This window comes from Sinohyriopsis cumingii, chromosome 7, assembly GCF_028554795.1.
Source record: "Sinohyriopsis cumingii isolate HCF-2022 chromosome 7, ASM2855479v2, whole genome shotgun sequence".
Classification (NCBI taxonomy): domain Eukaryota; kingdom Metazoa; phylum Mollusca; class Bivalvia; order Unionida; family Unionidae; genus Sinohyriopsis; species Sinohyriopsis cumingii.
In genome coordinates this window covers 103,571,365-103,597,028 of record NC_142967.1, presented here as the reverse complement: position 1 = coordinate 103,597,028, position 25,664 = coordinate 103,571,365, and the positions used below count along the sequence as shown (strand labels likewise).

Here is a 25,664-nt window from a genome sequence, read left to right as displayed (position 1 = left end):
GACATCGGCGTCTTCACAATAATCTAGGATATCCTCGTTTTTTATCCTCCAGGTTCCCCATGAGCTACCATCGGTGATTAAATTTTCCAACCTATCTTGGTATTTTTTATCGATATAAAACGAATCCGTCGCGACCCTTACTGCGATATCAGAAAATTTATTTATCATCGAGAGTAAATTTATACTTACATAGGCGAGCATCGACGACCGCAAATGCGTATATTGCGCTGATTCTCCGTCAAGGTAGCTAATCACGGTACCTAATTTTGCTCCATCAATGATAATATTCTCTCTGTTGCAAAATATTCCTCGTGATACCGTATCTGCGATTATAAAATCCATCTCGGCGTCGTTGATAAATAATCTAGCGTGTCGATGTTTGTGATCAACGGATCCACCTTGAGTAAATTTACCGATTATTTTTCTTCCTATATCTTTCGCGTTGTCACAGTCCGTCGGCAAGCACACCTCGATCTGTTTTCTGTAAGATACAATCGCCTCGCTCACCGTCAACGACACTAACATCGACGAATCTAGCATATATCTCAATAACACCGTAGGGACCCAACGGCGCTGAGAGAAATGCTTGCCAAACCAAATGTAGCAGATTTTATGTAGATTTTCAGCAAACTCGAATGACGTAACGCAAGCGAATCCGGTCATGACAAAATCAGGCAATGGTCCGTTAATTGCTACTCTTGTCATCTCGCTGGTAGGATGGCCGAATTTAGCAAAATAATCTGCACAATTGCCATATCCAAGGAAACTTCCAGGATAACACGCACTCATGTCAACGGAGATCATATCTTCGAAATCGTACTTGGTATTCCACAATCCGCCATGGCCATACTCGATACAACTAAGTTGAATATCAGCGAGGAATTCGTTCCTCGTAGGCTTCCACGAGTTTTTCTCTCTAGCGGCGTGAGCAGCAACAGACGGAATTGTAAAGCAATTTGTTAATAATTGATCGGGATTCGAAGAATATTTCACCGCGAGTTTTTTCATCGACTCGTGTAATATTTCGTCTCTGTAAATATCACCGCATGGTAGGATAAATTGATCGTATCTTTCCTCGCTCGAAAACAACCATATCGATATTGGATCAGATGCGCTTAATTTTTTGATAAATCTAAACATGGCATCGGAATTATCTTTCGCAACATCCGCCGTGGAAAATTCCACGGGATAAAATTTAACCACACGATCCCGCGGAAATATCATTACCGAATGCGACCACGCGTGGGAGTTATGATCGAGAATCTCGATTGGCGCTCCTCGGGATCTGTACGGCGACGAGTATAATATTTCTCCCGATAACGTTTTCACCGTGATTGGAAATTTAAGTTTTTTACTCAACGCAGCTACATCGTCCACCGATGCACCATCAGCGACAGTCTTCGCCCACGCGTTAATTTTATCCAACCTTAATTGTGTCAAACCAGATCCACGTCGAGCGTTTTTCATATGTTCGATAACACGCTCAGCCACGCAATTTATCATCGGTGATTCTTTCATCGCAGGTAGGTTTTTAACGTCCGGATTGTTATTCAGCCGATAAATTCCATAAACAACAGCGCTGGCTGGATAGGATCTAGCATAATAAGGGCCATCGATTCCCAGTAACAATCCGGGTTTAGAATTTTTATCAAAAACAACGTTTTTCTTACCACCACGCACAGGATCTCGCTTATCGCGAATAATCCAGGTATCATCAGGCATTTGTGCGATAAATTTTATTCCAAAGATAAATCGCTCTTCTTTTGTTCGGTTTTTATATGCTCGATTATTTTCTTAGCTCGCTCCAGGTTCATCGTAGCATCAATAGAATTTGTTTTCCATGTCGACCAAGTGTGAACAGCTCCATCATCGAAGAACTCTTTCTTGGCTCGATCAACCTCAGGAATAATATATTCTGCATCATCAAGATCAAATATATCCATGATTATATTTTAGACATATGTTTAAATTATATGCATTGCAAATGGATACTAATCGGCTCAACAAATAATTGTGACAAATCTTGCAGAGGCGATTATTGCAGCGCTCATATACATGCGATTCGGCTGGCAGTAAAGGACCACAACGTTGCTTAGTTTGTCAAGTTGGCACGCGAGGGAAAACTCGATTGTGTTTGGCATGTGGAGGAAAGAATTATCGGGAATTGCGGAGATATTACGAAAAAAGATCTTCGTCGGTGATAACATGCGAAGAAGATTATATTAATCGATTCAAAGCAAATAACGATTTAGACATATAGATTATCATATATGAATCCAAAATCAACGATTCCAGAAACAACAATGACATGCGAGTTTGAATCTCATCCAACGATCACGGAATACGAGTCGTCGTCCGATGGTATCGTTAGGAATATTAAGACGAAGAATCGGATCGGTAGGGTTTGTAATTCAGGTTATCTTGTTTTTACCATCAACAAAAACAAAAAACGAAGATGCGCAAGTTATTTTTTTCATAAGTTTGTATTCGAATGTTTCAACGGACCAATACAAGTCGGTCTTGTTATCGACCACATCGACGGAGATAAACTTAACAACAAACTGTCAAATCTTCGGGTGGTAACTCCGAGTGAAAATTCCAAATTTGGTAATGCCGGTGGCGTACGGCGACCAGCTAAGGCAGTTAAATCAGTAAATCGAGAAACAAATGAGGAAATTGTATTCACATCGATGAATGCCGCTGCAAGATATTTTAGTATTAATCCAGCATCGGTGCAACGTGTGACAGAAAAAATAATCAACGCGACATTCTCCTACAAACTCGGCTCATGGATCGAATTTTATTATATTCCAATAATATCCGATTCGGAAAGTGAAATCGAAGATTTTTGAAATTGAAGATTACAAATATAAATATAAATGAACGAGGAAAACGTAAACAACATCATCGAAGCTATCGAGGATCTGAAAAACAGAAACATAAATTTATCTTCGGATTTGGACGCAGGTAAAATCCGGTCCGAATTTGAAACGATCGTCCAAGGAAAACTCGAGTACAGGTACACGCTACCATCCGAATATAAGTTTATAAAGAAAATCCAGATTGCCATGTACCAATCGCTTGCGTATGTCAGCGATGATCAAATCGAGGATTTCGTTAAATTATCGACGCTGGTAGAAAAAGTAAGGTCGAGTTTATCAGACGAGTACGAGTCAAGAAAAATTACCAGCTCGCGCGTCAGGCAGCTAAAAAAGCTGGTTGATGAGAGTAAAATTAGAATCGAAGATTCTTAAAAATTTCTATCAACAAAAAAAAACAAAATTTCAAGAATCTCCGATTCTAATTTTTATTATTTTTTTAATTTATTTTACTGAAATTGTGCAATTTTCTTGTTTCTGACTACCATTTACCCCATCAAAAACATAAAATTATATAAATTACTCAATTTGACGGGTATTTACCCCAACAGATTTACGAAATTATATAAATTACTCAATTTGACGGGTATTTACCCCATCAAAATTAAGAAATTTACTAATTTTGAAAAATTTCCTGGTTTTTATTTATTTTTTTGGTTATTTTTCTCTGGCGGGCAGATTTTTTACGATCTCACCAGCAAGTTGATACTCAGTGTTTCCCCGCGTATATCAAGCAAATTTCCATTCTGGTCCGATAATAATCGATTGTGGCATCGCAGGTAAAACGGATTTACTGGCTCTTTTATTATCAAAAAACCCGGAGATGCGCTAGGTGAAAACGAATATAAGATAAATCCCTGCTGCACCTGCTCTGACACAGACGCATCTGCGTTATAGCTACCTTCAACGACGTCCGCGTAAAGATAAATCGCGATAACCTCTGTTATATTAACGATACCTGGCGAGATATGCCGTCCCCCTTCCGTTTGATCATTATTGTGTTTGAGAATTGATTCTGATTGTATTTTTTTAGCCCACGCGGCGTGTAATTTCGGAAATAACTCATCGATGGTATCAGTAACAGATTTTCTCATTTTATCAACGTCATAATCGGGAAATTTGAAATTTGGTAGCGTTTCCTCGGTTAATCCAAATACTCTCATGAATTTTTGTTTTTCTCCTGAATTTCTGATCAACGTGAAGCTGCTAATAGGAAGAACATAATCGGCAATTGATATATCATCGGTTATCGCCCGAATGAACATGTCGTGATAATATTCAACATCATTCGCGAGTTGATTTAAAATCTTCACACGTCCGATAGTTTCGCTGCATGAACCTGATTTATTTAAGATGCATTCATGAAAGGATTCCCGCAATAAATTTAAATGTAATTTATGTTCTTGATTAAATTCGTTGATGGTTTTTCTTATCATGATGCCTTCTATGGGGAATATTGTCCTGTTAATGTTAGTAGCGTCGAAGATTTTCACGCCGGGGGGAATTTGGGGAAGAACCAACCACGAGAGAATTCTTTCGTCCCTAAAAGTAAAAGCGAACATCAACATGTTAAATTTGTGGATGTTCACGAGGCCGATGGCAGTGAGGATTAGAGACTTGTGTTTGATATCTCCGTACCATCCCTCATCAGTAGTAAAATCAGATTTTTTTGGTTCCGGTTGCTTTGGAGGAGCTTCCTCGTGCCAACCTGGAATAAAAACATCTGGTTTTTCTGGTTTTTCCAGAGGTGGGATTTCAGGCCAACCTAGCACTGTCCTAATCGATGATTGGTAAATATCGACGATATATGGCGATTTTACCTCGATTATCGATGACAGCGTTGGTTCGTGTGCTAATATTTTTATTCCTGGCTTAGCATCGCCGGTTATATTTGATATCCTACTGGTAAGTTCCTTATCGATTTGCTCAATTTCGTAACTGCCTGTTGGTATGCCAACGACGATCCAATCGGGAGTTCCATCGGGACGGTTTTTATTGGCAAAAACAAGCGAATTATTCGGCGATAATCTACCGAATGGTTTTGATCTAACATTGGGCCAGCTGTTATAGACGCGTAACTGTGACAGCGCAATTTCTTTAACGCTAATTGGTGTTGGAAAATCGATACTAAATTCTGGCTTGGTTGAACTTGCCGATATCAGCGTTGTTATCGGTGGTGTCGTGTTTGTCACGATTTGAGCTAGTTCCGACATTATTGATATTCATTTGTTCAATCTCAGAATAGATATTTACCATCATGGAAAATTCTAGATCGGATATAACGCCGTCGTTGAGACTCTCAGAAAGCAGCGATGATAATTTCGAATACGCCTCGTTGACCTGGGATAGTTTACTCGTGTACAGAGATAATTTTTCGTTTGTGCATGAGGATTTTTTTTGCGATAATATTGAGAACACCGGCGATTGTCGTTGTCGACGAGATTATTATCGTTGCTACGATCGGCGCGATTGTTGTTACCGCGGATAAGATTATCCCTGCGCCGGCGATAATTGCACTTACCGCGTACACAGCAACATCGATGGCAACTAATCTGCGCTGATATTTTTTTATTTTTGTTTGATATTCGTCGAGGAGTTTTTTTAACGAATCCTGCCATGAACGCGCCTGATTGTATCGGTAGTCCGATGCAGTCATTTATTAGTTAACTTGCCCAATCAATTGATTGTGGAAGTTCGGATAAATATTCGAAAATTACAATATATTCAACTGTCATCTGAAACGTTCTATCTGGCGGTTCTAATGTAAACGTTTCTGTATAGTTTTCGTATATCGGAAGAATTAAAAACCCGGGATGATACTCATAAGAGTCACGAATTCTGGGTTTTACTTTGAATTTTACCGGGGAGATAAAATATATTCTATATACACCAGCAATCGAAAAAGTAAAACTAAATGTGTTATTCTCGGGAAACCATCTGTTTTTTTTTGTTTCATTAACACAAATGGCACATAACAATCAATTTTTTCTGTTTCTACCTCCGATGGTGTAATAATACGCGCTAGTTTTTTAAGATTCACTGACGATATTTTTGTGCTAATATCGCTAATTTTTGTAGCTGCGTCATTAAGTTTCGTGTTGAAATCTCGAATTTCTCCGTCGTACACCGATATGTCGATCTTTTAACGCGCCAATTCACGTGCCACGTTAATATCATCGTTGATTTTAGTAATATCCTCGTTAATTTTTTTTGTTTTCTCGCTGAGATCGTCGTGTGATGTTTTATCGCTTTTCTGACTCATTACGGTTTTTATCTCGGTAATATCAACGAGAACGTTAGTGATGTCGCTGTTGATTTTTTCTACTTTTTCGCTAAGATCATCGTGCGATGCTTGATCGACTTTTTTCTTTGCTAGCTCGTTTGCGGTGGTGGAGATATTATCGACGGATGTTTTTATATCTTCCTCGATTTTTTTGCTAAATTTAGCTAAGGTATCGTCGAGTTTTTTAAGATCGTTATTTAGCCTGCCAAGTCTTTTTGTCATTCTGTCCTGAAGATCGTCGTATAATGTTTTATCGGCCTTCAGAAGCAACGTTGCTGATAATTCGTTGTCCTTTTTTTCCACATCCGCGATATTGGCCTTCAGTGACAACTTCGCTATAATATCTGCGATATCAGCGATGGATTTCGATACCGAATCTGACAGGCTAGTAAATTGATTAATGCGATCGTTATATTCGTCTCGCTTGATTATATCAGTTATTTTGACATTGCTTGTTTGTAATCTTCCTTCGCGGCTCTGAAAAACAGCAACTTCGCCAGGATCTACCTCTGACAGCGATAGAAGATTATTAATATCATCCCTGGTTGCGAATTTTGATAGATCGACGTCAGTCACTTCTGCTTCCTTCTTCCTGTAGAGGAATCTCCCGTAAATATCAACCATGATATTTATCTATGGCATATTCAAATACGATTCTATGATACGGACCGGATGATTTTGAAATTGCATCAAGGACGTTAATTGATTCAGGACCGCATATCGGTGGATCCATTAACGTCTGCGTCGGAAGTGTCGAATACCAAATTGGAATATTTAACTTTGACACGTAATCGATAAATTCTTTTGGTGGAGCTAATCCGTACGAGTCAAAGTAAACAACTTCGCGAGGATTAATCGCGTAGGCGACCCAGTGTGTGCCAGGGCCAGTATTTGAATCGAGATTTATTATTCCTGTCTCGGTGGAATTTGGTTTTTCTGGTAGTTGATCCCGCATAAATACGCCTCTGAAAAATTTTATTTTTTTATTTTTTGCTTCTTTGAATAAATCTAAATTTGAATAGGGCGTGCTAATCTTAGGCCGGATCCGTACGGGGCGCGTCTTAGATAAAGGCCGCTTCCCTTTTTTTTACCATATCGCCCTCCCATTACTTTGTGTACTAGTTTGTCGCCTACAGCTCCGGCCGCACCTAATCCTATCGCTTTTGCAATTGCCGGAAGAGCCCCGGATAATAATCCAGGAATAGCGGCTAGGAAAGGGAAAATTCCACCTGTTTTGACCATGTCTCTGATGGCGCCTATACTAAGATTCACATGAACGCCGGAATTCGCTGATTTGGCTTTGGTGAAACGTTCACGTTGATTTTTAGTTAGCGACAGTTTGTTAGGACCACCCTGAATTTGATCATTTTTCAGGGTTAATTTCACACCGCATCGCTTTGCTGTTGCTGTTTGAAGTTTTTTCATCTGACCCGGGGTCAGAGTTACGCTGACGTGTTCGTATGGCATATTAATAATCGTTTAATCTAAATTTAGAAAATCTAGGTTTTTGTTACATTTTCTCGACAGGAGCGTCGATGATTCTCATTCTGCCGCTGATGCCTTCCAGGATCATTGTTCTATCGCTGAGAATCACCGCGACTGCTTTATGCAAAGCACCTCCCGTGGTAATTCTGGCTTTGAAATGGATATCAACGACAGATTGTTTCACCAAATCGAGATGTTCCAGAGAAAAGTAATAGATAGGATAAAGTTTATTAAAATCTAGCTGCGATATTTGCAATCCGGTATCGATATTTTGATCACGACCCATGAAACTTAGCAAGCGATGATACGCGCGGGCCGTAGAATAGTTGGCAAAATCAATCGATATTTCCTCCGATGGTTCTTGTTGCCCATTTATCCTTAATGACACGTTTGTTGCGCCAATACTATCAAATATCATGTGGCTGTATAATTGATGATATCTTCGCGTGTGCAAAAAAGCGATAAAGATATGCCTAGGTGCAGAGGTACCTTGCTGCGATGCAATACGCCAGGTAAAATCACCATCAATATTGGTATTTATGGAATCTGTTGTTGTTGTCAGCCATGACATGACAGATTTACCGCCTTGGTTCATGAACGATAATAATTTTTCTTCCTCGATTATTGATGGAGTTATCGCTGGCATCCACAGGGTAAATTTGAGTAATTTTACCTGGCCTCTATTTGCGGGATCGGCATTGGCATCTATCACGTTAGTAGCGTAATCAATAGCACCTTCTCGCCAGATAGCATCATCGCTATCTCCTTTTCTGACAAACATAATAGTATGTTTCGCTCCGTAGATAATTTTCCTGAAATGCCTGCAAAATCCGAATATATGGGATAACGGAATAGCACAGGAGAATCTTCTGCGATCTGGTGTTAGCGTGAGTTTTCGCGTGGCAAATCCGAGATTATAATCAGAATTAGTATTAATAATCATATCTTCGACACCAACGGGTGCAGGAGGATTGGCGCGATCAGTCGGTCGTCTGACGATATACGGCCTACTATCGGGGCGATCAGAATTATCTTTGGCAAACATCATACTAGGGCCAGCTGATCTGGTAAAATCATCCGAGTATCTAGCTAGGCCTATTATCGTTGTTGCTAAGTCAACATCATTAGTAATTGACTCAATTTCTCTTCCGTCGATCATGTAAGTAGCGTTCTTGAATAATGCCATGATGCCATTGTTAACAAATCCGACCCTAAAATCTGCTCCATAGGCGGTATTATCTGTTTTAAGAATTTCCTCAACAACTTCGATATACGCCTCAGATGGAAGAAAATATCTTGTTGTATCGTGAACTTGAATTTCCAAGCGATTAGATGTGTTTGGTTCAACTGCGTCGTACGAGAAATACTGGAAATCACGCACGGATGTGTCCTTGCCTACAGGCTCGTCCATGTCGAACACTTCGTTTGACACTTGTGCGAACATTTATTATTAAGAATTTCATCTAAAACGAAGACCGCTGCCTGATATAAAACTTGTGTTCGCTACTTCCTTTGCTAGATTTGTGTTTGCAACTTCCTGTACTAGATCATTTATTTTTTTATTTGCTGCGTCGTTTATAACTTTACTGACATCGGCGGGCATTTCGCTGGTGCTAGGTAGTTTGACGGGCTGCCTTTTTTTGCCCATCAAATTTGATATTTTGCTTTTGACAAAATCGAAGCCTTTACTGGCCAAATTACCAATACCAGAAATGACAGTCTCGCCAATTTTTCCTATTGCTTTTGATGCAATTTGCTTGGCTGCGGGTCCTATTTTAGGGACTACCCGCGTGACGAGGCTTCCAACGATATCGCCTAATCCGTTACCGTGAATATATTTATATACGGGCAATCGAGAGTTAACTATGCGGACCTGTCTAGGTCTGCGTTGATGTTTGTGAACAATCATGTTATTTCAATTAATGTTGTTTTAATCGATGAGTTCGTCAACGAGCTCCTTGTAAATGTGGGAATCAATAACACCATATCTGAGGCCTCGTTGATTATTTCAGAAGAATTGTTTCCGGCTCGCTTTCCTCCGATTAATATTTCGAGGCGAGATACATCGTTGACGACGCTGTCAGGGCAAATGGTATATCCGCTTCCTATTTTAGGATCTTGCGGTGGTGGCGTACCTGGTCTAGGATCTCCAAATGGTGTCGCGCTTTTTCCAGGATATTGTGGTGGTGATAATGATAATCGTTTCATTTGCCTTTCTTTATGTTCACTGATCTCCTTTAAAAAATCTGAATATCCGAGATCGTAGTAATTTATCGGCTTTCTTAAACTACCAAAATAAATTATCGCCGACCAATCTCCTGATCTGATTGTATCAATGAAATTTTCTCGCAAGAATAATCTTCTATTTTCTGGAGTATAATTCGCAGCAATTTCTAATCGTTTAAAATCGTCTTTGAGTATATCGATATTGTCTTCCCTCAAATAATAATCGGCAGATTTACTATAATCAATTGATCTTCTTGAACGAGATGCAATTTCTTCCTCAGTTAATGCTCGAACTCTCTCGTCCGCAGGTTTTTTGTAGTCGCTTGGATGAAATATTGGTTCCTGGTCGCTCTTATCTTTTTTCTTTGGTTTTTTCTTTTTTTCCTGAGGCTGACTTCTTTCTTTTGGTCTAGATCCTAATTCCTGTGGTTGAATATCTTCTTCCAATTCCTGTGGTCGAAATTCAAACTCCTGTGGTCGAAATTCTTCTTCTTGTGGTTGAATATCTTCTTCCTGTGGTTGAATATCTTCTTTTAATTTTGCTTTTCTTTTCCGTGAAGATTTAGGCTTTTCTTCTTTCTCCTGTCGTCTTTTTTCTTTCGCTTGTTGAATTTTTTCTTTCTTTTGTTGCTTTTCTTCTTCCGCTTGTTGCACATTATATCTTTCTCTTTCCACCGCGGCTACCAAAAATCTCCTAAAAAGCGGATCCGTTCTTCTTGCCTGTGGTTTTTCCGAATAGGCTCTATATAACATTTTATACCAATCATCGCGGTTTCTCATTTTGCCTAATCCTTCTTCTGATAGATATCTTTCTTTTTCATTAAAATAATCTTCCGCCTTCCTACCAAAATCATCTATTTCATAAAGCGATAGCGGCCGTAATATCATTTCCCAGCCCTCCTCGGTAAAATTTCTGCGTGTATTCTCGAAAAGAGGCATCTTTCCTGCTCCAGGTTTTCTTCCTCCAGGTTTTCCTTTACTTATTTTAAAACCAATTGCAGGGGTTCCTCCTCCTGGTTGTTACCCGTGTTGTTGTGCTAGTATTGCTAGTCGTTCCGGTAATACTCGTGAATGTTCCTCGATACCTCTCAACACGGGAAGAATTCCACGTTTCCTGATATCCGGATCGTCCTCGTCGCCAAAAAAGACTCTTTCGGTTACTTCGGTAACTGGCTTTAACCATTTTGACGATATCTCGGTAATTTCATATTGCGTATCTTCGTGCTCACGAACTTTTTCCTTGAATAATTTTTTTACTGGAATAAGTTTCTTTAGTGCCGCTAATTGTTCTCGCGCTAATCTAGCAGAATGAGGCTCTCCAACTGTGCTAGTTTTCGAACTCATATTATTTTCAAGTATATCATTTTAATGTGACGTAAAATGGGCCAAAGCAGCCCCACCATGCAACAAAAAAAATAACACAAAAAATTTATTCCCTGACATTTATTTTTCCTGTCTCGGACGCTATATTTACTAACACACACGGCGCGACCACCCGATGCACTTGGTCTGGAATGCACGAAAATTGATCTCCGTAGAAGGCTGTAAAAATGAAATCCGAGGCTTCTACGCAGAAAGTTCGCGTAGGAAGCTTTATTTGGTCTGGACGCACTGGTCTGTACAACTTCCCTGCTGCTGTCTCTTCATGGGCCATGAGGGCACAGTCATCTGCAAAAAGTGCTTCAATGATGAGTCTTTCTAGTGTCTTTAGTTTTGCAGATAGGCGACGGAGATCAAACACTGATCCATTCAGGCGATACCTAATGTAGATGCCAATGTCAAGGTCACGGATGGCATGGAACAGTACCTGTGCGAAGAAGAGTTTGAAGAGTATCCTGGCAAGTACACAGCCCTGTTTGACACCATTATATTTTGGGAATTGCTCAGAGGATTCACCGTCTGAGAGAATCTCTCCAGTCATGTCAACGTGGAGGAGCCGAATGAGGTTGGTAAACTTCTGAGGACAACCAAGTTTCTTGAGTACTACACACAGTGCGTCTCTGTTGACTGTATCAAAAGCCTTTGTCAGGCCCACGAAGACAGCATACAGATTCATGTTCTGCTCAGGGCACTTCTCTTGGACTTGTCTCACTGCGAAGATCATGTCAACGGTGCTGCTGTCTGGGCGAAAAGCACACTGAGACTCGGGGAGGTTATCTTCTGACACTGCTGCAATAAGCCTGTTGAGGATGATGCGAGCAAGTATTTTGCCAGCTATGGACATCAGGGAGATGCCTCTGTAGTTACTGCAGTCCACACTTGTGCCTTTATTTTTATAGACGGTCTTGATTGATGCGTCCCTGAGTTCGTTTGCATCTCTTCTTCCGTCCAGATGCTGATTAGCACATCGTGGAATGCCTTTAGAGTCTGTTCACTGACAGCCTTGTACACTTCCGCTGGGATACCATCCTTTCCAGCTGTCCTGCCACAGTTAATTTGTTTAATGGCCCTCCTCAACCCCTCCATCGTTGGTGGAATATCCAGTTGGTAGTGCGTTCGCTGCTGAGATATTTGGTCAAGAACAGATTGGCTGACCGATGACGGCATGTTTAGGAGCTGACTAAAGTGTTCTTTCCATCTTTCCTTAATGCCATCCTTTTTGTCCTTTATTAGTGTAATGCCATCTGCAGCGATCAAAGGCACAGAGCTGGACTTTGCGTGGTTGAAGATTGACCTGATGCCGTTATAGAACTCTTTGGAGTTGTTAGTGTCAGCATAGCTTTGCACTTCATCAGCTTTCTTTTCCCACCAATGGTCATGCATCTTGCGGATTTCCTTCTGAGCCTCAGCTTGATAGAATTTGAAGCGGTCTTTTTTGTTGATGGAGTTTGTGTCATTCTGCCAGTCCATGAATGCTTTGTTATTTCTGGCAAGCAGATTTTCAATGGCATCGTTGTTCTCGTCGAACCAGTCTTGATGGATTCGCTTCTTTAATAACAGGGTCGCCATAGTTTCTCTTATCGTGTCCCTGAGCTTGTTCCATTTTTCGCACGTGAACGTGAACGTGAATATCGTCTTACAAAACCTTCGACGAGCAGCTAAGTAAATTTTAAACAGGTAAATGATGAAACTAAACGTGCGATCTAGATAACTGAAACTGATATAAATAACTACAATAAATGTATTACTTAAAAGATGGTGCACTAGTTGTATTAGAATATGTCTTTTATTTTCTGTATACAAAGATGACTGTTATATCTGAAATTCTGCCTCACAATTAACTAATTCAATGAGTCAACGAATAGGCAAATCTCTAACCACAAGTACCATGGTGGAACTCGATTTTTGTCAATATTAAATGACAAATAGAGAAGCTATATAAATGCCACTATTACCATGTGACATCTAATTCAGGCCTAATGGTCACTGCATGCTATAAAGGGAGATATGTAAAATGTCAATATAACAATCATCTAAAATGGACTAAAAACGAGTTGATTAATTGTATTTATTTGAGTCATATTTTGATTATGTAAGGGAAAGTAGTGTAATCCCAAATTGAGCTCACGTGGACATAAAGCTAATATATTAGATTGGAAAAATGCAATAGCACTTCTATGTTAAAAGCAAACCAAGGAAAGTGAATATGTTATAAGCAAAACCAGCAAACATAAATATAATCCTAATAAAAAATCGAGTGCAAATAAAATTGTTTGAGACATGTAAGGAAAGAGAAAGAATATACCAAATTGAAGTATACAGAGTTGTAAAAAAAACGCACCAATACACACGTTCTAAAACTGTAGAGACCTTCTTGTTTAAATATTCTTCACAGTAATATAAACAGATTGAAAATCAGAATTAACAATTATTGTGGAGTAGAAATGAATTTTCACCATAACCTTGAAACGTATATTTTTGACACCTGATATTTAATGCTAAATTAATAACGTGAATGGAGATATTTAATTGATATGTGCGTGTGCTTTTAGTGCGAAATCGATAGATAAAAGGATTTGTCAGGACTATTTTTTGAAAGTACATAAACGGGATATATTTGCTTCTGAATCACAAGAGGGAGAATTATTGAGGTGTCAAGTGGTACAGTTATGACACAGCTATACCTCAGCCACCACGAATGTGTCTAAAATGGATCTTATTTTGATAAGTATTCTAATTCAGCAATATATAATACAGTGATTACCGTGAAGGGTCACCCATCTTGTTTTACAGGGCATTACATGAATCAACAAAGTACATAATCAAATTATTCCTTTGACAAGGAACACAATCATAATGCATTTCGTAGGTTAGTTGTAAATAATGTTTACACTCAGTACAGTAGTACATGTGCAATATCTTACAGGAAACAAGTTAAACATTAACTCATATTGTGAAAGGCATTATCCCGTAAATAAACCAATAAAGAAACGTAGATGCAATTTGATGTTCATATACATTATTATTCAGAGGAACCATGTACAAATTTTACAGTTTGACTATTTAGTGCATTTTAAAGGGTTGCGTAATATGAATTTATGCGATGTTAGACAGCAGCATTGGTCATTGTCAGAACAGAATGTAAGAAATGTTTGGACATTATTGTAATCCTCTCTTTATACTTATATACAACAAGAATTTACAGGAGAAAATCTTTGTTGTACGGACTAGCCTGAAATGTAACAGATTCATACAATAAAAGATATAATTGGCCAGAATAACACCATTATTGACGACGGAACTAATACTTTATTTCGTATAGGGCTGGTGAAAACGTAGAAGACGCAAATGAAAAATATAAAAAACCGAAGCCAGTGAAGTCAGACTAACAAGAACGTTAACATGCAATGCAGAGATTACAAAATATTAATGTAGGTCTAAAATTATATCCCTTAGTCAACCGATTTCGTTCAAAAACTGCAACAAAAGATCTAATGACGTCACCGTTACCAACACATGAAGCTGAAACCTCACTATCTCGGATTATTTTAAGCCCACGTTGGTGCTTCATTGCATATTCCAGCGCCCAAGCTGATCTCCAACATTAAACCCTGTCTCATTTTAATCTAATGCATGATTTTCCTCTAAGATACGCTAAAATTAAAACAGACATGCCCCTCTTTATTCGCCATTGATTCACTGTGGACGTAACGTACACGAAATGTTGGTATTAGATTTGTCACTAACGGAATTTGTCGAATGTATCACATCACTACTTTTCAAATACGAGCTATTTCGTGGAACGAATTAAGTGGTGGCATCTTTTACTTTTAAACTGAGTATTTGAACTTTTAGACTTAAAATCTTGATTATTTCGCAGAAGAGCTCATTTCAGATAGCTTGTTCAATGAATCCAAACTTTGGTTATAAAAGATGAATAAATAAAGTTTTGATCAACAATGTGACATGGGCTTTAATATATTGGCTATTAAATGATATTTACCATCCACGATAACATCAATTTGCACATAATTTAGATATACATAATACAAGTATCAATACAGACACGGATAAACAACACACACACACACACACACACACACTCACACACAGACACACAAACGCACACACTCACATATATATACAAACATACGTGGGTAGGTACATCCATGCATGTTAGCATGCATGCATACATACATGCACATACACACATACACACACGCATAAACACACACACACACACACACACACACACACACACATATATATATATATATATATATATATATATATATATATATATATATATATATATATATGAGAGGGAGAGAGAAAAAAATTGGCTTTTTGATATTACGTTTCATTTTTTCATATTTTTCGAAATTCCTTTATACCTCTAATTTGCATGCATCAATATATTAATTATATTGATTAGTACGCATTCTGCTAATAGATACAAATTAATTTTTGTAGAATAATTATTTGAATATATATGATGTATTAGCTATTTATGTAAACAATATACTCCATTCTGATAAATGACATACGGTCAGCATTAGGTATATTTCATATATTCATCTTTGTTTCGTTTGGTGTTGATAGTTACTATTTAATTATTTTTCTTTTCTACAGCGTTTCATGCATGTAGTTCTCTAGGTAATATCTGTCCATCTATCTATGCACAATGGAATATTAAATTGTTTGGCTACGAAAAGGACATACTCATCTTGCCTTCAACAGATATATCGTTAAGAGTTGCGTTGCAACTATGTCGAATTCCTTCATTGAAAAAGAAGAAACGTAACAGTGGATTTGCAAAGTATGTAATACTCTTTTCACTTACTAAGTTTCAATTCTGTCTTTGATTTTATATATATGTTTATATATATATATATATATATATATATATATATATATATATATATATATATATATATATAATATATATATATATATATTTGTATATATATATCGATGTTAAGATTATTTACATAGAATAACCCAGTAGTAGTAATGATTACTATGACTGGAAGTAAGGTGGTATTCTGAATAATCTTTATTCTCAGACATAACATAAATTAAATCCACTAACAATTAATTTGTAACAAATCTGAAACACATTTGTATTATTATTGTTTTACAGTACACTTTGTCTAAATGCATTTCAAATCCGCATGATCAATTTATTTTACATAAAGTTTGCTGTCAATGAAATTTGGTTCAACATTTGCGCAAAAATTATTTCTTGCCCACAAGACAGTACATTATTTTGGATTTTAAGTATATTAACACATTACATTCTGGCAAGTCAGTAATAAATTTTGACAATCTAATTGAAAACTTTTTGTATGCTAACATAACAATTAAAAGCGGTTAAAAATGACATCAGCTCATGCTTAAACTTCCATCGCATTTTGTTGACTTCATTTCTATCAATACAATCTGCAATATGTTTTTATCGATGCTAAAATTATGAAAATTGAATTATTTTGTGCAGGAATCTGTATGCAGTGGAGCAAACAAGGAATCGGAATGTTTACGACTCTGTGTCACTCAGAGGGAATGACAGGTGCTGCGGGTCGAACGAGTATTATGATGAATTACTTTCCAAATGTAATGCTTGTCCGTTGGGCACTGTTGACAAATATAGAGGACTTTTCTGTGGTAATCATTGATTTTAACATTATTTCAAATAGAACGTAGAGTCCTGGTCTTTTCCGCTGGGGCATTATTTGCATAGAACTATCTAAAGCGTCCTGACGAAAATGATGGATATATTATGTCAATAAAATGTCAAATTTAAAATTCTTATAAATTAAGAATTGTATATAACTTTAGAATGATGAACCTTTCTTAATAAAGGTAAACATAAATTATCCTGGAAGAGATACGGCTGTATACTGTAGTTGAATTATCAATATGAATCAGAAGGAGAGCTTATTAATATTGCTAATTTTAAATTTAATAATTGTGTTGTTTGATATCAGGAGTGTTATTGCTTCTTACTTAAGTGATTATCCATATGTATGGTAAGCAAATAAAAGGTTTTCCCATGCTATTAAAATTAATCATCTGCTTTTGTGGGCAAATTTGTGCAATCGTTATAGAGAATGTCATATATTTGATTCTGTGTTAATCACTGATGGCAACAGCCACTCATACCGTGCCCATATATTGTTAAATCTCTTGGGTAAAGTATGCTTGGTAATTCCAACAAAGTGCTTGATTATATATTATTGACACATGAGGTAAAGAGCTTTGCAACATCTGACAAAGATCGGAACAAATTATCAGGGATATGTCTAATAATAATTGTCCAGCTATTCAAAATCTGCAGGAAACTAATATGTTTTCTTGAACAAAGGACTGACCATTGATTATTAACAATGAATTGTTTTGTGCTTTTCCTTTCCTTATTTATAAGCTGCCATTTTCGTATCTGGTCTGTCTACGGGCTAACAATAGAAACATAATTCGAAAGCATTCCCTTAACAAACAATAATCTAGAAATAGTCTAAAAATGTATATAATTGCTTTATTATTATTTGTCCAGTTAATTGTTATAATGCCCTGATCAACTTACTGGATCGCATGATCATCCCAAATTAGAATATGTACTACTACACTTGGCTTTTCTTGCTGTTAAATTGGCCTTTGGGGAGGTTGTCGAGCTAGTTAATTAATATCGTGATATGCTTGTGGTACATAAGCGTATTCCAAAAAATATAGCAACGAAATAATCTACATTTTCCGTGCATTTTATCAACTTGCGCATATGACGACAGCTCGATGAGATAACTCTCATCAAACCAAATAGCAGTACCTGAAAGTATTTTATATCACATTAGCTGTGATTGCAGTTAAAATGCAGGCATCATCAGGGAGAAGCACTTGCGAATATCCTTTGGTGAGATCTAATTTCGGTTTATTGTTTCCATTTTCGAACTTGTATTACTGGGTAAGAATACGAGGAGTCTAAGGGTACTATCAAATCAAGGTGCACTCATTACGTACTTCAGTGTTGACTATAGCACGTGTATTAAAATGTATTGGATAGCAATTAATTCGGATCGTCTCTGGTGTGCTTAAATTTAGTTCATAATTTACTAGCGCAGTGTGGCCTATACTCTCCGTAGGCAAATACGGATAAATATTGAAAAATCTCAGAGATTTGTTGCTCCAAAGTTTATTATAATTTTAGACCTTATCTTTTTATTGTTTCTACACGCCATTTGTACTATAGAAACATATCCGAACTTGGGTCCTCATTACTCGCCACCCATTTCGCTTTCAATAATCATCTTATATGATGAGTCGAATAACTGTGTCAATATCATTTACCCATTCCTTTCCATATATCCTTTTAAACATTTTTTAAATATATAAATCTTGTCTATTGTGTAATTCATTTGGATTTGACTTGTTTCACTTCATAGAGCCATTTCTTATGGATGTATAAGGTGTTTCTGCTAGTAGGTAGAAAATCAGGCACCCGTACAATTAATTTAAATTTCCTATTTCGCGTTCTGCATTTGTAATAGTTTGTAAACATAGAGCCCAGCCGCAATGAAGCGTCTTGTGCCTTCCGACACGTGCTCTATAATGCTTAGTCGATGTGAACAATGTAATGTTGCTTTTACGTCCTCGTCCGCGGCATTACCATACTATTATTGGCGCAGGATCGGTGCAATACCATGAATTGTCCTGCAGCATAACTGTTTGAACGACGAGAATCCCAAACTTACATTGTTTGATAACTGTTGTGCTCGACGTTTTCCTGATAAACACCCTTATAAATTTCGGCACCACAGTCATTGAGAAGCTACTCAGATACCTCTATCATGCTGGGACTGGCAACATGCTAGCAAGAATGCGGATTCAAGATTCTTAGTTGCGCAATCCACAAGAATAAAGTTTTGATATTTCTTATGATGTGTAACAGGAAATATGTTGTCGAAAATAGCAAGATCTGTCACCTTAAATAGGGCATACATTTTAAAGGTATTTTGTTTAATGATACGTTCGTTATTCGACTTTTCTTACACTTACTTCTGGCATATTCATACTAACTACACAATCCTCTCAAGTCGCTTGTTACGCAAGGGTAGATAATTTCGGCCAATATTCACCTAGATGTATTTCCTATTGCTAAATCGTACCTTATAATGGACTAATGCACCACTCCAAGTACATATAACATGTTTAACTGGGGAACCACCACATGGAATAATGTATATTGTCATACAAGGAAAATTCCATCTATAATATTTATGTCGTGCATAAACATTTCAAACATCAAAGGGATGTTTATGAATGCCAGATAATATTTATTCCGCGGTCACGCTCACGTGCACGTCTTGTCCATGCACCATGATAAACTAAATTAGCGATATATTGCTCCCGGTTTCCTAACAATACATTTGATTAGTGACTGTTTCTACGTTCTCGCCATCTGTCCGGTTGCCTAGTGGTTAGAACGTCGGTCTCGGATACGGGAGTATGCTGGTTCGATCCCCGGCAGAATCATACCAATGACTTACAAAAAGTGGAACTAACCGCTGCCTCGCGTGGCGCTCAGCATGAAGAGGTGAGCCTAGTGTCGGGATAATGTGACTGGGTGGGATATCATTCTTTATGTCTGCGGCATGAGGCCTCAGTGTTAGACAGCACAATAAATTGTCACACTGCAGACATTGTAGTTATATGACTGAAATGTCTTTAAAGCTACGTTAAAATCCAATTACAGACACTAATACCCCCCACACGCGCGCATTCTCGCCTGTGACCTAGTTTTGAATATTTGAAGAATAGGAGCACGACAATCTGATACATATGGGAGTCTTTTGACATTTGATTTGCTAAGTCCTGTATTGATTTTGCCATATATAGTGCTTGTGTGCTTGAGGTTAAGAAAGGGGCTTCGTTTTCTGATATCAAGTTGAATTCAAAGCAAACAATCCTTTCTAATTTTTTTGGCTTTCAAGCCTCTGGTTTTTATACTATTGAAAACCCAATCATGTTTTTAGTGATCCTGACGCTCGTGACGCTCGTCTGAATAATCTGCTTCAGTGTTCATGTCAAATATTTATTTGCAGGATTCCTCCTTCCGAAGCAGGTGCAAATCCCTAGAATTGTTTAGCAACATGTATCTGAGGAAAAAGCCTATAAAAACCTGATGTGGTTTTCTAGAGCTTAGTAAACTTAGTCCATATTTATAAATAATTTACAGTCCTGCTAACACGTTGGGAGTGTTTTGTTTCTTTCTTAGATGTACCATATTTAAACGTTTGGTTCCGGAAACATTGCAGCATTACTGAAATCTCTTTAATCATGCATCTTTTTGAAAGTGGAATTTGTCACGTTCATTTAGCTTTGCACATTAGTAACAGGACAAGACTTAAACAGAATATATCTTTGTTCCATTTGAAAACATTACCATATTATCCAAATCTGCGCATATAATTGGCCATATTAACTCTATCCTCATTACACGGAGGTAAATTTTGTATCATTTGCTTGCTCATATTACTCTCTTATTTCGTATCAGTAGTAATGTGTAAAAAATAAAAATCCCTTCGTGTTCCCTCTCCATATTTTTGTATTTTAACTATATGAACATTACACCGTTATTTGTTTTCTTTGTCCCAGGTCATTTTCTAATTCGAGCTTTAAATTCTTAAATGCCCTTCTTTGTTTGTGCTTGCACCTTTGTCTAACCATACCTTCTATAGTATCCTCTCTTTAATTTCTGATCCCTCTCCCCAAGTCTATTCCAAGTACGCAAATGTTCAAAGTTATTGTTCTTCACAACCCAATTTCTCATCTACACATGCTGTTTAAGTGTCGATAATATGTATAACACTGATAAAATTGCAAGTACACTTCCATCCAAAGTGTAACATTATGGAAGCAATATGCTAATGAAACCTTCCTTTCTTCTGAGAATTCATCAAAATAAAAACAATAATTAACAGGGAATGTAAAGTTAGCCCCATGCTACACAAATGCTGTTCAAAGCCAATCACTCCGGTCAGTTAACTACTTCAAATCTTTTTACTAGCTTTAGTAGATACAATATGTAACAGAAGGTAGTTTCCGGTGGAAATTAACCGTAAAAACCATGCTCAACCGCGCCTCACCAGTTTCGTCAGCCAGTCCTGACGAATGAAATGTCCTTTTTCAAATTTTGTTTGTTTGGTTGCGCGTTTGTTGTATTATCTTTTTCCCATCTAAATATTGATAATAATTTCTATGTTGTGCAAACTTAAGATACTTTTATTTACAGCATCCATTTTTGTATTAACTATTGACTGAAAACAACATCTTACCATATCACAATCAATTATGTTTAATGTATTATGGTCAACAGCGCAATTAATACCGGAGGTCTTCCAAAACCAATCTGCAATAAATTAGAGCACATCAATGTATGATTGATACATCTCGTCTTCCAATGGTAGAAGTACAAGATTATAGCTTTATTCAAGGTTAAGAAACCATAAGTACAGTTTTTTGGTCAACGTCTCATTAAAATTGTAAAAATTGAATTGAAGGTGAAACAACATGTTTGATATCTTAAAAAGGGTTACAGTGAGTCGATTATGCGTTTTCACAACTTTTCTTGCAAACACTGCTGATGAGTATGACCACGTATTGTCAAAATAATATTTGACTCCAGGTCAAAGACATGAACCAACCCCTTTGAGGGGAAACATTAAACGCTGTATTAAACGAAAACATATTGAAGGTACCCGATTGGATGAAAATAATAACCGGAAGAAAGTCATAACATACCTGTTTACGGAAGTAGCAAACGTGTGGATAATAGTATCTAAAGTTGAAGCTGACATGATTTTCATATTACAGCCGTCATGTCTCATTTACTATAGAAATGTCATGGACGATATTTCACCGGACCACAGTTTGATAGTAGACACGTTCACAGAAGTTCTTTCTCAAGATCCAATTGCGAAATATGTCAATGTTCTTTTTTAAGTTTCTTCTCGAGTACATTATACACTGATTTGTATTGCCAGGCCTACCAAAAACTATTGTAATCTGGCAAAACATTAATATTGCAGACTTTGAGAACTGAATCAGTTTTCCGTGCCCACTAGGGATCATTTTTAATTTATATGTTGTCTTCACCACAGAATATACAGCTAATATTATACACTTTTATGCATATCTCTTTTTATGAAGATGCAATCCATTTTGGCATTGAGAACAACTTGATCCGATTCAAATTTGTTATTTGCAGCAAATACAACTCGATTTGTTCCCGCACCGATCGACTGTACACCATTTTCTTTCGATAATGCGATAAAGATATGCACAGATGCCAGCTTAACGATTGCTTCAAGGAAAACTATTGAGGACGCAGTGGCTCGTGGTTACGACGAATGCCGATGCGGCTGGTTGTCTGACAGAACCATGCTATCACCAAAATCGAATGAAAGCTGTAAAGAAAATGGCGGCCTCAGTATGGACATTTGCACAAGCAATAACACTTGGGGGGTTTATTGTGAAAATATATTCTAGAGAGATCAGATGTTCAATCAATACGTATTCTTCAGATACCAAATTGTCAACCATTTTGTTATATTATCATAAAGACTTGGATAGTTTAGATTATCGTAATATTGATAGATAATTACTTTTATAATATGCAGTGTATAGTATCACAAACAATTGACAAATGTTTCACTTCTTTTATCTTTAAAATTACAAATAAACCAACTGTTTTGTGTATGTATATAAGTATGTGTGTATGAATATTTATAAATGCTGATGACTTTATTCATCACGAATTTTCAATATTTCGCTTGAGTCTACATAACACAAAATAAAATTTCAAAGAAAATGAAAATAATGCTTAATGTTTGGAAAACCGATAACATTGATTTAAATATTGGAGACACTGAATGCTAATTATCCATATGTTTTGTTTACTTCCTTTAATTATCACACTTAATGGAAACAAATACATGTTTTATGATGTACAATAACACCAAGCTATACATTTACTCATGTATATTACATACATACTTTAGTTTTGCTAAAATATCAACATTTCTCTCCAAAATATGCGATAAATTATAGTTTTCGTAATTTTCTAAAATATGTCAATGTGTTAAGTACATATATTCCTTTGTAAGACCAAATCAGACCTATTATTTTCAGGAGAGCAGCCGTTTTTTATGCACATTCCGTAATGTCACAGCTTCAATAAATACGTTTTCTTCTCTTCGGTCAATACTGTTATGTTTACTGGCTGTCTCTGATAAATATCTTCATCTTTTCAGGATGTTGGCATCCCATACGTATATATATAACATCAAAACCACACCAACGCCAATTTACTGTTGTTTACCTTATTGCAAATGACAATAAAATCATCCATTCCTCGTATTGACTTATGAAGTTTAAACACTTACACTTAACCCCCAAAAAGGCGTGTCTACTGGCTCGTCCTGGTCTTTATCTGATACAGCAATGTTCATTAGAACCTGTTGTAAATGAATAAGGTATATTTATTAAATGCAAAATTTGCCTCAATAAACGCTTATCATGAACAAATTAGTTTTACGATTTGTCAGCAGCATTTCTGGATAAACTCCGCGAATTTTATGAGAAGTTAATCAACTATATTTTTACTTGTTTATATATACAACAAAGTTGGGTTCATCTTTGTCTTCACCTTCCACTATCATGGTCATACGTGGTAAACATGATTTCTTATATTTTAGTTGCTTCAAATTATACCCTCTTCAATTCTCTGCATGGACGGCATGTAAAACTGATCTCCCCTCTAATATGTACTGCCTCACTGTACTTCAGCAGGGATATTTCTAAAATAAATCATTTATTAAATAATTTTCTAAGATAAATTATTCATAATGTGTATGAAGTATAATTAAAACATACATAGGCAAAAAACATTCACACTAAATTTAATGGAACACATGAAGCGAAATATTGCCATCATTACCAGATAAATGTCTTAATTGTAATCTTTTCATCGTCTGGTATCCATTCAGGATGTTCAGTCGATCTAACGGTTCTTGCACCTTCATCCAGTTATCGTTCATTTGTTCAAACTCCCATTTTGTCCTTCTGTTTTCTTTGTCCTTACTTTCTTTAGAACAGTTTTCTTTAATATTTTTCATATCTTCTTCCAGCACCTTTCTTATTGTTTTTCCTCCCTTTCTTTAATTGATCTAGCTCTCACTTTACAAACAAACACTCTGTGAAATTCAATGTCTTGTTAAAAGCACCTCACTTTCATTACATTATCACGGACCGGATTCAATGTTACCAGTCTCGCATAGATAAGCTGAATGAAGCCTCTTAATTTATTCACTTTCTCCTCTATCTTGTCTTTCATTAGATCCCTGGTGACTTTCATGCTGGTCAATTGTCTTGTCGCAAAGTCTTTGGTAACTGGATACCTCCAGTCATGTTCTAACCTTTCAATTACATAGGCTGCATCCACCATCGAGTACAAACTGTATTTCAAGTTGTTAAACAAATTCATGTTTCCAAAGGTGTTGACTAGTGAACGCTGAGGTAGCCAAATGCCGACCACTAAGATGATATATTTACTACAAGCACGGACATGAAGGAAACAATCCCTTACACGCACTTTACCTAATATATACTATCTACACATAAGAAGAGGAAAAACAATACCATATATATAATATCCCCACACAGGAAGGAGAAAAAACCCACAATATTTTCTATACACACGAACGTACGCTAACGCATACAAACCCAGAATATACAATCATAAACCCCAAAATATACTATCCACACACGCGAAAAAAACCTATTATATATTATTCAGAATAAAAAATATGTACTATCCACACACGGGAAGGAGGAAAACCGCAATATCTACTATTCACGCGAACGCTTACAATCCCCCAAATCTATTATCTATACAAACGTATGCACACTCATACAAACACACACTCTGCTATCCACACAAGCGTACGCGAGCTCATGCAAACACACACACATACATACAATCACGCCAGTAGATTAGTGAGTGTTTACAGACACACTACTCAACACTCACTGAAGTTGGCAACTTGATTTGGTTAGCCCGAAAAGAGCTGTTTTTTTTTCTTCAAAATTTCAGATCCACCAGCTTAGTACTGGCACCTCCCAGGCAGGGCACCACAAAAAAACATCGGCGATTCCAATGGGTATCCATACTGACGAACGATTTCTCCTTATATATGTGAATCGCGGACGTAAAGGAAACATCCCCTGACATAAAAACTTACATTGCCCATATTATCACAAGAAATGGAAAGAGCGGACGAAAAGGAAACATACACTCACGGTTTAATTACAGTCACTAACTGCATAAGAAAATACAATTTGATAAGCTATGGAAACGA

General features: G+C 37.0%; 1 protein-coding gene across 1 annotated transcript in view; it reads left to right on the top strand.

Moving 5' to 3' along the window:
* The window catches only part of LOC149795849 (uncharacterized), a 32,302-nt gene extending 9,508 nt beyond the window's left edge, over positions 1-22,794 (top strand). The window contains exons 3-5 of the mRNA XM_089963865.1: positions 15,886-16,072; positions 16,751-16,917; positions 22,514-22,794. Of these exons, the coding sequence (XP_089819991.1) occupies positions 15,886-16,072; positions 16,751-16,917; positions 22,514-22,794 (635 nt within the window). The remainder of the gene's footprint in view (positions 1-15,885; positions 16,073-16,750; positions 16,918-22,513) is intronic.
* The last annotated feature ends 2,870 nt before the right edge of the window (positions 22,795-25,664 follow it).